The sequence below is a fragment of the Quercus suber genome, unplaced genomic scaffold (assembly GCF_002906115.3).
Source record: "Quercus suber isolate HL8 unplaced genomic scaffold, Cork oak 2.0 scaffold_698, whole genome shotgun sequence".
Taxonomy (NCBI): domain Eukaryota; kingdom Viridiplantae; phylum Streptophyta; class Magnoliopsida; order Fagales; family Fagaceae; genus Quercus; species Quercus suber.
The window spans coordinates 180,444-194,479 of NW_027070139.1; the positions used below are offsets into that span (position 1 = coordinate 180,444).

Below are 14,036 nucleotides of genomic sequence, written 5' to 3' on the forward strand. Positions count from 1 at the left end.
TAAAAAGATGACTACTCTAAAGGAGACAAACAGAGAGAAAGAGAGGATGGAACAAGTTTGTACTTTAGCCTAAAGGAGGAATAGGATCCCATATCAGCCGAAACTGATAAGAGTCCTATCTTCAAGGTGGTTGCAAAAGTACTCCATTAATCACTCTCTTGATTTTTCCAAAGCTGAAACGTACATGTTTAATGGCAACCCACAGTCACTGTATCAGACAATTTATTGGCATGGACAATTATTGTAAAGTTTGACTCTATTGAAAGGTTAGGCAGTATTGATTAATTTGTTTTGCACCCAAAATAATAAGAAAAAAGCTGAGGAAATAGTTTTATCACATTGATTTTACACTACAATAGTACCTATGTGATGGGTATTATTGATGCAGGAGGCCATATACATCATTGAATGATTTATTTTGAATTTTGCAATTTTCTAATATATAATTTTAATTCCTTGATTTTAGGTGTTCTAAAGATTTTTCTGGTTCAGATAAGATAATAAAACCAGGCCTCACTTTGTGGTATCAAGTTATCAACATATTCGGGCAGCAAAATGAGCTGCTTGTATGTTCATTTCATTCATATCAAGTTAAGAGGATTCTGGCTATTAAACCCTTTAATTGCAGTATTTTTTTTTTCACATTTAGAAGAGATTGAAAATGGACAGTGCACTTCAATTTCTTCTTGATGTGTTTATTGTCGTTAGATAGCCCAGATGTGAGGATTATTTGTACATGTAAATGACAACATGGTGATAATGACCATGATGCATCTTTAGAATATAACAGGACAGTCCAATGTGCACCTAGTAATTTACAGTTGATTTGATCGCATCCAATATCTGCATGCAGGCAGGGATCATGTTAACAAGAATGAATTTATATCCTGACAAGAGTGTTCTGCAGGGAAAAGACCTAAACAGCAATACCTTGTTCTTTGTAGGCATATAGAATGGTTCAAAAACAAGAGGGAAGGGGGTGTCCAGACCACATACTCTGGCTACAGGGGCTTCTAACTGCAAAAGCATGAACTTTTTAGTCACTAATTCATTCAAGTTCAAGTATATCAGCTCACATCCAGGCTGATCCAGTTTTCCTTACCAATTATAAAGCAAGCATTTATATTTTGAGTTTTTTCATAGAATCAGTTCTACAAGTAGCATTTCCACTTCTCAAGACAAGTTATGATGCTCCATATAACTTAATGTGACATGCTTCAACTCAAGACAGACAGAAGAGAGCTAACAGGAGAAGTAAGCAAAGAAACAATAAAGAAAATAAATAAATAAAAAGAGAATTCAAAGATGTTATTTGTAAGTCAACCCCATTATGTAAATCCATATCAAGGCAACCTCACTCCCGGTATTCCACATTGTTGAGGATTTCATCTTCTAAATGTCACTTATAATGGGTTTTTTCTTGTTAGGCCTTCTTGGAAAATTCTGTTACTATATTGAACCAAGACAACTTTAGATTTACAAATTTTTTGCAGCTTACAAGCATCATCTGATGCAAATTGCAGTTAATGGTTATTGCTGTCAAAGTCAATAATTTGAACCTACCTCACACTTCAAAAGAGAAAGATTTCCATAGCATGTAAAGACTTGCTAACTAACCTACACGAGTGATTACAATTCATTTAGTATGAACCAATAAAGAGAAAATATCATTAGTTAACCATAGAAGCACAGAAAGTATCAACCCAAAATGCAACCGACTTTTGTATTGGTCATGGAACACACCACCATTCTATAGTGCCACACAGAGGATACTATTTATCCATTGGGTTGGAACCTGGAAGAAATTTGGTCCAGAAAGTCATCTCTGAGGGCATGGTCTAAGTGACAAAGTCAGAGTGGGTGTGGGAGCATTGATGTTAATAATAACTTGAGAGTGGGAGTGGCTCCCAAGAGGCATATTCATGGTTTTATTGGAAGAAGACAAGTAACATAATCTGTTAAGTTTGACATGACATTTATTTTTTATTTTTAAATGTTGATAGGGTTGGCTTAGTTCTTAGGTATGTTTTTTTCTGCCATCTAGCTAGTGATATGGCGCTTTTAGACCATCTAGCTAGTGATATGTCTCGGCTCGGCTAAATTCAGGTTCCATTAATCTAAGTCACAGATCAAATAAAAATATGCGCGTGTAAAGAAAAGAAGCCACTCGTGGTCTTACAGGTATTTGCTTCTTAAATTGGATTTCTTTTTAAATATCTTTCAGCTACTGACTATACTAGTTTGTGTGCCTCTTGTTTGGGAACTAGCCAATTATTAGGAGCCCTAGCTGCTGTAAGTAAAGGAAATCCCAAGTTTTACTAGAATTTGCAATTTTTTTAAAAGTTGCTACCATAGATGAAACATCAAAAGGAAAAATCAGAAAGTAAAATAAAATAGAAAAGACTTGTGTTCAAGTGAAGTATGTAAGTATTACCAAGTGATTAGAAATATACAAAGGTTGGCACTTACCCTTAAGAAACAACGTTCAACAATAGAAGCAGAAATTTCGGCACCAAAACCTCCTGTAACTGGAGCTTCATGACTAATCTGCACGCGGGAAATTTATGGATCACCTATAATTTCACCAATTTCATCTCATAAAGCATTTGAATGGAGAAATTATGCATACAAGAAGTCTTCCAGTCTTTCTGACAGATGCTTCTACAGTTTCCTTATCCCAAGGAATTAGAGTCTTCAGGTCTATCAGTTCACAAGAAATTCCTTCCTGCAAAGTCGCATGGTTTGAATAGAGTTTATAAAATTAAGGAGGATGAGAATCAGAGTCCTTAAAATGACATGATTTGATCCTGTGTTATAAATACCAAGTCAAAACTTACATATTTGCAATTTAAAATTTATCCAAATCAGGGAATATTTGAAACTTGAGAATTCTCTGGACTAGACAACTTATTTTCTGGAAAAAGTTGATCTCAAGAGGTGGGAAGGCAATGCCCTTTGTGAAAATATCACTTGTCATTTATTAGTATTTACCATAATTGAAAATTTTTACTATTAGTAAGCTTTGTATTTCTAATGTTTACAGGAAAATTTTAGCTTCTGGAAACTTTAAAGAATAGTTTTCCAGCAATGAGAATCACATACCTTTTCAGCATCAAGACAGGCCTGTCCCATTATAGATAACTGAGCTCCCCACCCAACAAGTGTAATGTCACTGCCTTCTCGAATCACCTGCGTATTTTCAATTTTATTTAATATCAAAGTTCCTATATTACATTACAATCAGTGTTATCTTTTGAATTCTTCAGCTATGATGAAACCAGAAGTAGCGTACCTCTGCCTCTGATAGAGGCAACATGTAATCATGCTCAGGAACCTCTTCTACTGCCAAACGGTAGAGCCACTGTACCACAAGAAATTTTTCCAATTCCAATTTCAATCTCAAAGTTCTCGTTTGATAAATCATCGCCTAACAATTCAATGAAGTTTCCTTGCAATACCTTTGGTTCAAAAAATACGACAGGATTTGGATCACGGATGCAGGATAGCAACAAACCTTTTGCTTGCTGCGGGCTTCGAGGGATGATCACCTATACAAGAACTTATTTTGAGAGATTTGATAATAATACATCAATGCTATACTGGACAACAATGTGCAAGAAGCCCTATTTCCCTTGCAACAAAATTTAGGAAGAAACAAGAAATGCAATATTGCTAATTCCCTCTTTCAACCTCATGGCACTCATCCATCCCAAAAATTGGTTAACCAATTTAGCTTCATGTATTTTGAATGCAGAAAAATCCATTTTCAATTGAAAATATCAAGCTCTCATGATGAAGGTAGCTGCCAAACATAAAAGATCTATGTGCAGATGAAGACATGAGTGGCGTGTTATGAAGTGGCCACTAGGTTCCAGGCACAACAACTACCAAAAACCCATGCTGACGGACCTGGCTATGTATGAAATCTAGAAATTATGGATTAGACACACACATACACATGTTTGAGCATTTGCTTGCATACAGTAAAATATATAATAGGAATGTTCCCACCAATGTCATAATTGTCCGATGTGATGGTGGTGTAAGTAGCTGATTTTTCATTTGTCATTTGACAAGACAAAAGTACAGTCATAAACTTCCAAAAGAAAAGAACCTTATTAAAAGTGTAGGTACTGTTGTTGTGGTTCACATACCCTTTATGGATGTTCAAGAAGTATAAATTGCTTTCAAGGAGACCGTACTCATTGCTGGGGGAGACTTTACAGTTTACACATTGATTTCAACTAATTGTGAACTCATATAATGGAAGTATTTCTTCAGAATACTCACATATTACAGTTACAAAATGGAGAATTGCTCATTTTAGAGAATAGATAATAACAAAAATAGAAAATAAATCCCAGAAAGAAGACTAGATGTCTAAGAAGAATGAAAACATACTTTAATACCAGGAACATGACAGAAGAAAGCTTCAGGGGACTGTGAGTGATAATGTCCACCATGGCCCACAGCTCCATAAGGGGTTCTTATTGTTAAACCTAGGGAGAAATGTTGAACCTCAGCATGTGAAATAAGAGGGGGGGGGATAAAAGGTCCAGAAGCTTTTTTTGTAAAACTTTTTAAAATGGAAACAAACTATAAGAAGTTACCTCCACAATTAAATTGATTCCCGCTACGGTATCTGAACTTCGCAGCTTCATTAACAATCTACAAGAAATATTCTGTCACTCAACAGTCAATTGTAAGGCAACTATAGAACATAGCATTGGGGAGGATGCATGCCTGATCAAACGCAGGAAAAATATAATCTGCGAATTGGATTTCTGCAATGGCCCGATTGTCCTATCATGACATCAGATGAGACAGAAAGTTACAGCTATAGGGTAGAATAAAAATAAAAAAAATTAATAAAAAAAAAAAAAAGCAACCTGTATTTAGGTTTCAAACTCACCATTGCTGCTAGACCAATGCCAAACCCAACGATGCCCTGTTTACATGGCCACATTAGTACCAAACCTATCAAATGCTCCTTGATCAAATGATACCAAAAACAGAAAAAAGAAATAGGAAGCTAATAGTAAAAGTAGACTAACAAAGATCCTTTGTGTATCACACATTATCAAAATGTGGTGTACAGCTTTCTGTTATACTCAGACTTTGTTGGAGCCTTAAGCTACAAGCCCAAAACCTTCGATCCTTTTTTCTAAATGGGTATTTCCAGAGCACCTCATCTTGTCATTTCGTCCAATTTAAAGAGGATTAATTTATGCCAAAAATAATTACTCTAACCCACATAATGTTTTAGGGTGTATATATACAAGGACAAAGGTAATGTAGCAAAAGAATATGATGTGAAACAAAATACCTGTTCACAAAGAGGGGTATTGAAAACCCTACTTTTACCAAATCGATCAGCTAATCCTGTCGTGCAACGGAATACCCCACCAAAGCCTACATCTTCCCCAAATACATAAGCTCTGAAAGGAAAGGAAAAGCATGAGCTGAAACATGCTATAAAGACAAACACAATGAGGCAACTTATATTAGTCAAAATGCAATTGAAAATATAGACATCTTTGCATAAAGATTCAGTTATATATGAGCTCTAATGTGTGACTTCAGGCATAACCACAGGAATGAAACAGAATCTAACATGTGCTTTAGAGCTCAGAAATCAAAAGCAATTCATTATGGAAGGAGAATTGAGTTTTACATTAATGGAAGTAAACAGAAATTTGAAACAAAGGGAGACCATTTACCATTTAAGCCTGGCATTCAAGAAATGGTTTATGAATGAGACTAAGGCTTTGTTGTAGTAATTGTTTCTTTTTATTTTGCTTTGTTGCTAGCAGTTATAACTTATAAGCTGTTTTGTTGGCCAAGTCCTGACCATCTGTATCTATCATCTTCTCCTAGTTGTCATATATCTTTAATAAACGGAAACAATTTTAGAAAAATTTAAGAGACAAAATTAATCAATGTGAACAATCTGGTGTTGGAGGGGTCCCAATTTCTTTTGTTTTAGTGTTTCAGAATTCTAACATCATAAGCTACATAAATCACTCAAAGCAAGTTCTCAATTATCAGTTAATAAACCCATGGATGATTAAAAAAAAAAAAAAAAAAAGACTCCAAAGTTGGGAACTTGGTATTTCTTTTTCCATATATAATTCATTTTCAATGATGGACAGGAGAAAGAAAAGGCCAATTACCATAAAATCTATATAGATTTAGTACCAAAATAATCCAATCTTTATCCTTACCAGGCAAATAAAGAAATGGAATTCAGCAATCTATGACTATCAGAAGCTACAGTTCAATCCAAACAAACCCATTCCAGCAAAACCAACAAAGACCCATTTAGACCCAGCCTCTAAATAAGAATCAGAAACCAAAATCCAACAATTTTGTAATAAAACAAATCACCTAGGATCGGTTTCCAAGGCTATGTGAAGAGCTTGGTTGATGGCAGAGTAAAGGTTCATGGATTTCCCATTTTGCTGGACAACAACCTTGTCATCACAAGTGGAAAACTCCCTCCTAGGAACCCAACAACCCAATCTTCCAAACCTTAATCTCCTCAATGAGCTAGCTGCCATGTCAAAATAAGGATAAGAGCAGAGCTACTCTCTCAAGTCTCAACTTATAATATATGAATGTGTTTTTTATGGGACTGTATCTAATCTTATTCTGTTTGAAGTGAATCACGTTTGTTATAAATCTATCATTTTGAAACCAGGATATACTACTATATGATAAGGAGCATAGAGCCAGAGCTGTTCAGTTGAGAATTATATTGTTGTTTTGTTTGTTTGTTTGTTTGTATAATGAATTTAGTTACTTGGTTTGGTTGTTAGCCAAAGACCAACAGTCAGACAAAATTTATTTATGATAAGATATAGTTAGGCGGGACTGAGGTCCACCTCAGCCTAACATGTCATTGTTATCACAATTGTGCCCATCGTCAATCCAAAGAGGAAGGAGGCTTCTTTTTTCTATTCTTCTTTTTTTCTTTTTGCAGCAATGCTATGCACAAGAAAATTTCACAAGCTGCTAAAATAGCAAATTGTGATGGGTGTGGTGTGGTGTGGGTGCAACATTATTTTCTCATAAGTGTAGAATTAATATCAATTTTTTCAAATTGTACACCAATTTTAACTTACTATCTTAATAGTTGTAAAAAAAAGAAAGTACAATATTTTGTGTCTTGAAATAGATAATTGGCAAATTTTTGTGGATAATAAAATGAATGAAGTTTTTGGGGTTTGAAGGAAACAAAGAATGTGGGGAATCCGGATCTTGAACATCCAGATGAACATCTGAATTTCTCATTTTCTTTTTCTGAAGTGAATCCCAAAGTTCAACATTTGGATTCTATTTTTAATTTTTTGAGTAATATTCCTACATATTTCCATTCCCATTCAATATACAAGGGGGATCATTTTGCATAATAAAAGAGTTTTTTTTTTAAAAAAAAAAAAAAAGCAATAACACTAGTGACACAAAAAGTATTATAATTTTTTTTCACAACTATTAAGATGGCGTGTGAAAATCATGTTGCACTAATCATAGCTTAACACCTCAATAAATTAGGAAAAATACAAAAACCACCCATAAGATTTGGGCTAATATCAAGCACTACCAAGACTTTTCAAAAACATTCAATTTGTTGTCTAAGCACAAACACTAAGCAACGTTTGTAATTTGTGTTCAGGTAAGTAATTGTGTTGCTCCTAACATCATGACCTCCAACATCTTCAACCAACAAGAAACATCAAATATGTTTAAAGTTGGTCTCAATAGCGAGTTAGAATTGACTCTCATAAAAGAAGTTGGACTCCTTTTCATATGTTCATCAGCTGAACAAGTTTCAGTGACTATATGGAGACAATTATATGTACAAATATGGGTGGTAAATGGTTGATGTATGGCAGGCAAAAATAGAGAAGGAAACAAAGAACTTGAAGGATTAGGGGAATTTCCAAATGGTGTTAAGAGCAGTTTGTGCTTAAAGGGCAAATAAGATGTTTTTGAAAGTATTTGTAGTGCCTGACATTAACCTAAACCTCATAAGTAGTTTCTCTATTTTACCCAATAAATTATGAAAAAGATTAAGTCCCTAATGCTGCTTTAAAAACATATCATTCTCCTGTAATTCCAAGACAAAAGGGTGTTTAAAAAAAAGAGGGTTTTCCTTTGGACTATGGCCACCAAGGCAATCGTAGACAAAGGTGCATATCAATTAGCTAAAAATTCAACCTGGCAAAATGATACGACATTTGGACGAGTCACATGCCAGAATAAATTGTTCCAAACAAAAACTGACATCAATGAACACATTCCTGTTTCAAGTGTATCAAGAGCATTTTGGAGTGAATCAGTAACTTGTGTAGAAGACACCCGGAACTGAAGAATAAATTTCCTCTGATGGCAAACAAACCAAAATAGCAAACTAAAACTTATGATTACAGTAATGATAATTATACTCAACTCCTTAATCTCAAATAAATTGAGTATGCTTTATGGATCCTTTTCCTACAAATAATAATGACAACTATATAAGAGAAAAACAACAATTATAAGAGTAGATGATCGATGAAGCTTTTTACTCGATAAAATTACTCTATTTTCCCACCTTATTTCAAGCTCTTACAAGTATGAAGCTTTTTAAACTTGACAAAATTACACTACTTTCCCACCTTACTTCAAGCTCTCTTGCAAATATAAAAGCATCGTTGCTTTGCTTTGCAACGAAGCATGCCTAGATTTACAAGATATAAAATAGCCCAAAAAGAGGATATAAGAGGTAAGGGCAAAATAGGGGGATATAAAACTGTGAAACAGAATCCCCAAACAAAATCCTAGGGTATCAGAACCTGTTGGGAGCTAAAACCTTGAAAAAACAGCCTAAAAGTAATGTGGGCTTGACACTAGGTTTAAAACTTCTAAAGATTACTTTCAACTACTAAATGAATGATTGACTATCGAAGCAAAGCAAAACATATGTAATGGGCACTAGTTGGCCAGGAAGATGGAAAATTGGCCGGTAGTTTTTCTGTGTATATTTGGAAGCAGCAAAACTTCTCAGAGGACTCCTTGGAAGAGACTTCACATGAGCAAATGGACTAACGTTCTGTAATGCAGCGTCTAGCAACCATTTGCAACCTCATTTGCTGCGGTTCTATTCTCTGATACAACTGGTTTAACATCCTTTGGGGCATCTCCTGATTTTTCAATTGAAATGTTCTCTGAAAGTTGCAGGTCCTCGTCAGTCTGTGCATTAGGGATAGGTTTCTCGATCAAATCTGAGGTAACTTCCAAATGAATCTGTGTTTTCAGCTCCCCATTTGCACCTTTTTTTTCCTGATCAGTGGGCTTTCCTTCCCATTCCTGCACTCACAAGATCAGAAGTAGGCAAAAAAGTAAGCACATATGATACACAACATTGAATATTGTCTTTAGCAAGTCATTATTATCACAAAAAGAAAACATTATGAATGAGTCACAAGAATAAAATATTGGAACATAGACCACAAAACATTAACCAATAAGTGGGGAGGGTCTTGCCTTTATCAGGAACTTCTTTTGCTTAGTCTTCATCTCTTGAATTTTCTTCTGGCGGTCCTCATAAAACCCAAAATCATCCAAAATGCTTGTTTTGCTGGGATGCTCCTTGAATATCGCAATCATTTTAAGCCCTTGCTCTAGCTTGACCTACACAAGCTCATTAGTTTGCTGTTTAGACTTGCAAACCAAAGAAGATTAAAAGGCAAAGACAAGAATTAGAAGTGAAATTACCTCTTGTGTGTCCCTACTGTTAGTGACAGGTTTGTTGTCATTGTTCTCAAGGGCAATATGCTTCAACAAACTGTTGGGAATATCCTTTACAATATGCCACTTAACAGGGAAGCAGCCTTTCCATTTGTCTTGTTGCCAGTACTCCACATTCTTGTCAAAATCAACTGGCCCCACCATCTCCGCAAGGCCAACAAATTGCCCACTAGTGTTGACCTAAATAAGAACTCAGAAACGTTGTTGAAAACCAATTTAAACCATAAAATAATGAAAAGCCATTATGCATAGATAATTAGATGCTTACCGAGAAGAGAAGGAATACAGGGCAACCAGCCTCCTGGTATGCTGCCTGAAGCTTCTTGTTGCCATTTGGGGTACTGGCCCAAACATGATACTTAATGCTCTTATGGACATCATCCTCGCTATATGACTTAATAATGAAGAACTTAGCATCAGTACAGTCTCCAGGGAAATCTTCTCTGTTGAACTGTTCTTGGTCTGGCATCTCACTCATCTTATCCTTTTCCTCACCATTAGTTTCAATTGAAGGCAAGTTCTGGCCCTCTGCTAAGACAGTGGGCACAGATTCATTTTGGTTCTTAAAACCTTTGCCACCTCTAGGCCCCTTCTTCAATTCATTCAAACAGTCCACATCATTAGCATAGCCAACATACCCATTGACTCGTCCCCTGTGTTTATACTTAGGGTCAACTGCTAGATGTCCACGCCAGTATGTTTGCGTATCATAACTATTGTATCCAAAGCCCATCCCATATCTAGCTATGTTTCCATAATGACCATGAAACTTGTACGGATAATTATTATTCATAAACCCATAAGCTGCACCAATGCCGGACATTAGTATTGGATCATGGAAACCCTGCAGCAACAAATAAGAAAATTCCTTATAGGACCTCCAGTAAAACTTTAAAAATCAGGTTATGACATAGGCTCTGAAAACCAAACTAAATTGATCAAAAGTACGATAGGCAGACAGTTTGGTCAGGGTCAACAAAACTTTTTTGGTTGGTAAGTTACAGACAGAACTCACCCTGTATCAGGGTTTACAGTTGTATAGCCGGTATAGTCTATTAAGGATCCACAGTCAACCACAAAGTTTTGGGACTAAGGCTTTGTTGTTAGTAAGTTACACACAAATCCCATGAGTCTTGAACCCACGAACTTACCCTCTGTCCCAATTGTGGGAAAAGGACATGCCATTTAATCTAGAGCTTATTGGCCCCAACAGAACTTTCATGGGTTGAACCAGAAAAATTATTCTAGTACCTTTTTTTTTTTAATTGATGAATTAAGTCTTGAACTCATGACCTCACCCTCCACCTTACTATTACAAGGGGAGGAGGTTCCATCTGAGCTATGGGTCATTGGTCAAATTATTCTAGTCATATAATATTACAATATCACATAGGTTCATGCAATCATTCAAAATTTACACTGTAAACTTAGTGAATGCTGCAGATTACATTTCTAACCATTCTATTTGCAGATGCTGTCTGAATTTCATGAGATCAACACCAGCATCGCTATGCAGAAATTAAGTCCCAACTGAAGATGGCAATGTGGAATCTTTCTTACCATGAAGTGAGAATTCGGTTGGAAATTCTGGTTCTTTGAAGACAGAAGGTTGTTGACATTTGACATTGACTTTTTCGAACCAGTCACAGGCCTGGGCTTCTCATCTGAAAATACAGGGCCATCAAACCTTGGGACGGGATACCTCACCCCATCAAAAGTAGATCTTGGATCCTGATAACCATAAGCATATATACTCCCTGGCAGGAAAGAATTTTCAAATGTAGGTTTTGAGAAAGCTGTGCCATTTTTACCTTTCAGACCCCCACAACTTGAAACATTAGAAGTTTCCACAGTTAAAGGCTTCTGGTCAGCAGCCATTGAGGTGGTAACATCCTCTTGGGAAGGAGCAACAGGACTAGGGGTGTGTGGCCTGCTGGTTGTAGTCAGCGACTGGAAATAGTGAGGATACTGGTAGTGCTGATGCCCATATAGCTGATCACCATTTCCCATAGTCGAAAAAGGGGGCCCTGCTACTGAATATGGATCATAGGGTGCATAGCCATAACCATAGGGATGCATAAAAGACCAATTTTCCCCGTATACTCCCTAAAAATAGACACCATAGACAAGGAAACTATTAGATTATAAGAAACTTTCTCAGTGAAGGCTACCATTAAAACACATGAAAGAGTATTAGGAATTCTAAGATGAAAAGTATAACCAGCTACAGCACCCACTTTTGAGCAAATTTATGCACAAATTAAACACAAACTTACAGAAGCCATTTTCGTGCCATCTGGATTTACATATGTTGAGTAAGTATTAGAATACCCCTCAGTACCAGTCCCATCATACCCTACAAAATATATACAAGAACATTAATACAGTACAACATACCCTTCAATACACAAACTTCATCCACAATATAGACAATATACTACACCAATGATTTATGCTGTTAACATTTTGATATAGTTTGCACCTCTGTCCCTTGAAGCAAGCTTTGGTTACATCAAATATAACACAATGCATTCTCATATGGGGACCTATTTTAACTTACCTCCAGAATAATGGGCAGTAGGTGAATAAACATTAGGGAAATTGCGCATGGTTGGATCCAAAAGATCTGGTGACAATGGGGTTGCAGACCGCTGATATGGCCGGAACTCCTTGGCAAAAGGCTGCATATAAAATACATCAACCTTAATGCCAAAAATATATACCTCTAAAAATTTACACACCGAATTATTCTCAAAAACAGGTTTTCACTTTAAAATTTCCCTCAGGAGCATAACGACTGTTACATTCTAATCAACACAGAATGATTACAGAGAGACAACCTTCTAATTGATAATTGGTGAAGTCTAAAGTGCAATTTACCTTCTTAGCAGGCTCAGAAACTTCCGTTGCCTTTGTCTGGGAATCTAATGACAAATCCTGCTGCAAGTCTGCAGCTTCTAAAAAAAAAAAATAAAGGAAATACAAGAAATCAATAACTCCGTACCTTCATGACCTTATTCTCTTACATATGCTTATCCAAGAAACACAGAGAATTTGAGAACTCAATAACACGTTATTGTCATCATGCATTTAACACTTCATCTTTCTATAACCCAAACACAACTAACAACACAAAACCTTAACCCTTCAATCCAGAATAAAGCACCAAACTTTTTGTAATAAAACCAAGCCCAAAACACAAAATTGATTAACCAAAACTAGATTTTTTTTTTTTTTTTTAAATGTCCATTATTTTTTTTTTTTTTCTTTTTTTTTGCAGCAATGCTATGCACAAAAAATTTTCACAAGCTGCTAAAATAGCAAATTGTGATGGGTGTGGTGTGGGTGCAACATTATTTTCTCATAAGTGTAGAATTAATATCAATTTTTTCAAATTGTACACCAATTTTAACTTACTATCTTAATAGTTGTAAAAAAAGAAAGTACAATATTTTGTATCTTGAAATAGATAATTGGCAAATTTTTGTGGATAATAAAATGAATGAAGTTTTTGGGGTTTGAAGGAAACAAAGAATGTGGGGAATCCGGATCTTAAACATCCAGATGAACATCTGAATTTCTTTTCCGAAGTGAATCCCAAAGTTCAACATTTGGATTCTATTTTTAATTTTTTGAGTAATATTCCTACATATTTCCATTCCCATTCAATATACAAGGGGGGTCATTTTGCATAATAAAAGAGTTTTTTTTTTTTTTAAAGGCAATAACACTAGTGACACAAAAAGTATTATAATTTTTTTTCACAACTATTAAGGTGGCATGTGAAAATCATATTGCACTAATCATAGCTTAACACCTCAATAAATTAGGGAAAATACAAAAACCACCCATAAGATTTGGGCTAATATCTAGCACTACCAAGATTTTTCAAAAACATTCAATTTGTTGTCTAAGCACAAACAACACTAAGCAACGTTTGTAATTTGTGTTCAGGTAAGTAATTGTGTTGCTCCTAACATCATGACCTCCAACATCTTCAACCAGCAAGAAACATCAAATATGTTTAAAGTTGGTCTCAACAGCGAGTTAGAATTGACTCTCATAAAAGAAGTTGGACTCCTTTTCATATGTTCATCAGCTAAACAAGTTTCAGTGACTATATTGAGACAATTATATGCACAAATATGGGTGGTAAATGGTTGATGTATGGCAGGCAAAAATAGAGAAGGAAACAAAGAACTTGAAGGATTAGGGGAACTTCCAAATGGTGTTAAGAGCAGTTT

At 35.5% G+C, this 14,036-nt stretch overlaps 2 protein-coding genes across 3 annotated transcripts; both read right to left on the minus strand.

The window, feature by feature from the left end:
- Positions 1 to 542: 542 nt before the first annotated feature.
- On the minus strand, positions 543 to 6,783 carry LOC112038670 (2-oxoisovalerate dehydrogenase subunit beta 1, mitochondrial). 2 transcript variants are annotated; one of them, XM_024071506.2, is made up of 13 exons: positions 6,388 to 6,780; positions 5,327 to 5,438; positions 4,913 to 4,948; positions 4,744 to 4,803; positions 4,611 to 4,668; positions 4,402 to 4,499; positions 3,459 to 3,548; positions 3,293 to 3,361; positions 3,103 to 3,189; positions 2,630 to 2,725; positions 2,470 to 2,547; positions 931 to 1,017; positions 543 to 843 (listed from the first exon to the last, which is right to left on the minus strand). In XM_024071506.2, the coding sequence occupies exons 1-13, from the start codon at positions 6,558 to 6,560 to the stop codon at positions 808 to 810; spliced, it is 1,080 nt and encodes a 359-aa protein (XP_023927274.2). In that variant the 5' UTR covers positions 6,561 to 6,780; the 3' UTR covers positions 543 to 807. The 2 variants fall into 2 exon arrangements, with proteins under 2 accessions (XP_023927274.2, XP_023927275.1); XM_024071507.2 differs by lacking the exon at positions 543 to 843 and adding an exon at positions 1,564 to 1,617 and having other exon boundaries at positions 925 to 1,017; positions 6,388 to 6,783.
- A 1,623-nt stretch (positions 6,784 to 8,406) lies between these two features.
- On the minus strand, positions 8,407 to 12,792 carry LOC136061419 (YTH domain-containing protein ECT2-like). Its single transcript, XM_065766293.1, has 9 exons — positions 12,673 to 12,792; positions 12,353 to 12,473; positions 12,069 to 12,148; positions 11,604 to 11,898; positions 11,353 to 11,456; positions 10,061 to 10,636; positions 9,760 to 9,972; positions 9,529 to 9,675; positions 8,407 to 9,351 (listed from the first exon to the last, which is right to left on the minus strand). The coding sequence occupies exons 2-9, from the start codon at positions 12,399 to 12,401 to the stop codon at positions 9,109 to 9,111; spliced, it is 1,707 nt and encodes a 568-aa protein (XP_065622365.1). The 5' UTR covers positions 12,402 to 12,473; positions 12,673 to 12,792; the 3' UTR covers positions 8,407 to 9,108.
- Between the last annotated feature and the right edge of the window lie 1,244 nt (positions 12,793 to 14,036).

Excerpts from the sequence above, each read along its gene's own strand:
- LOC112038670 (XM_024071506.2), bottom strand. The coding sequence starts at position 6,560 with ATGGCAGCTAGCTCATTGAGGAGATTAAGGTTTGGAAGATTGGGTTGT. Across the intron at positions 5,439-6,387 it reads GCCTTGGAAACCGATCCTAG|AGCTTATGTATTTGGGGAAG; the intron begins GTGATTTGTTTT and ends CTTTCCTTTCAG. Across the intron at positions 4,804-4,912 it reads GCATTGGTCTAGCAGCAATG|GACAATCGGGCCATTGCAGA; the intron begins GTGAGTTTGAAA and ends ATGTCATGATAG.
- LOC136061419 (XM_065766293.1), bottom strand. The coding sequence starts at position 12,401 with ATGCGCAATTTCCCTAATGTTTATTCACCTACTGCCCATTATTCTGGA. Across the intron at positions 12,149-12,352 it reads TACTGCCCATTATTCTGGAG|GGTATGATGGGACTGGTACT; the intron begins GTAAGTTAAAAT and ends TATATTTTGTAG. Across the intron at positions 9,352-9,528 it reads AAAAGAAGTTCCTGATAAAG|GAATGGGAAGGAAAGCCCAC; the intron begins GCAAGACCCTCC and ends TTGTGAGTGCAG.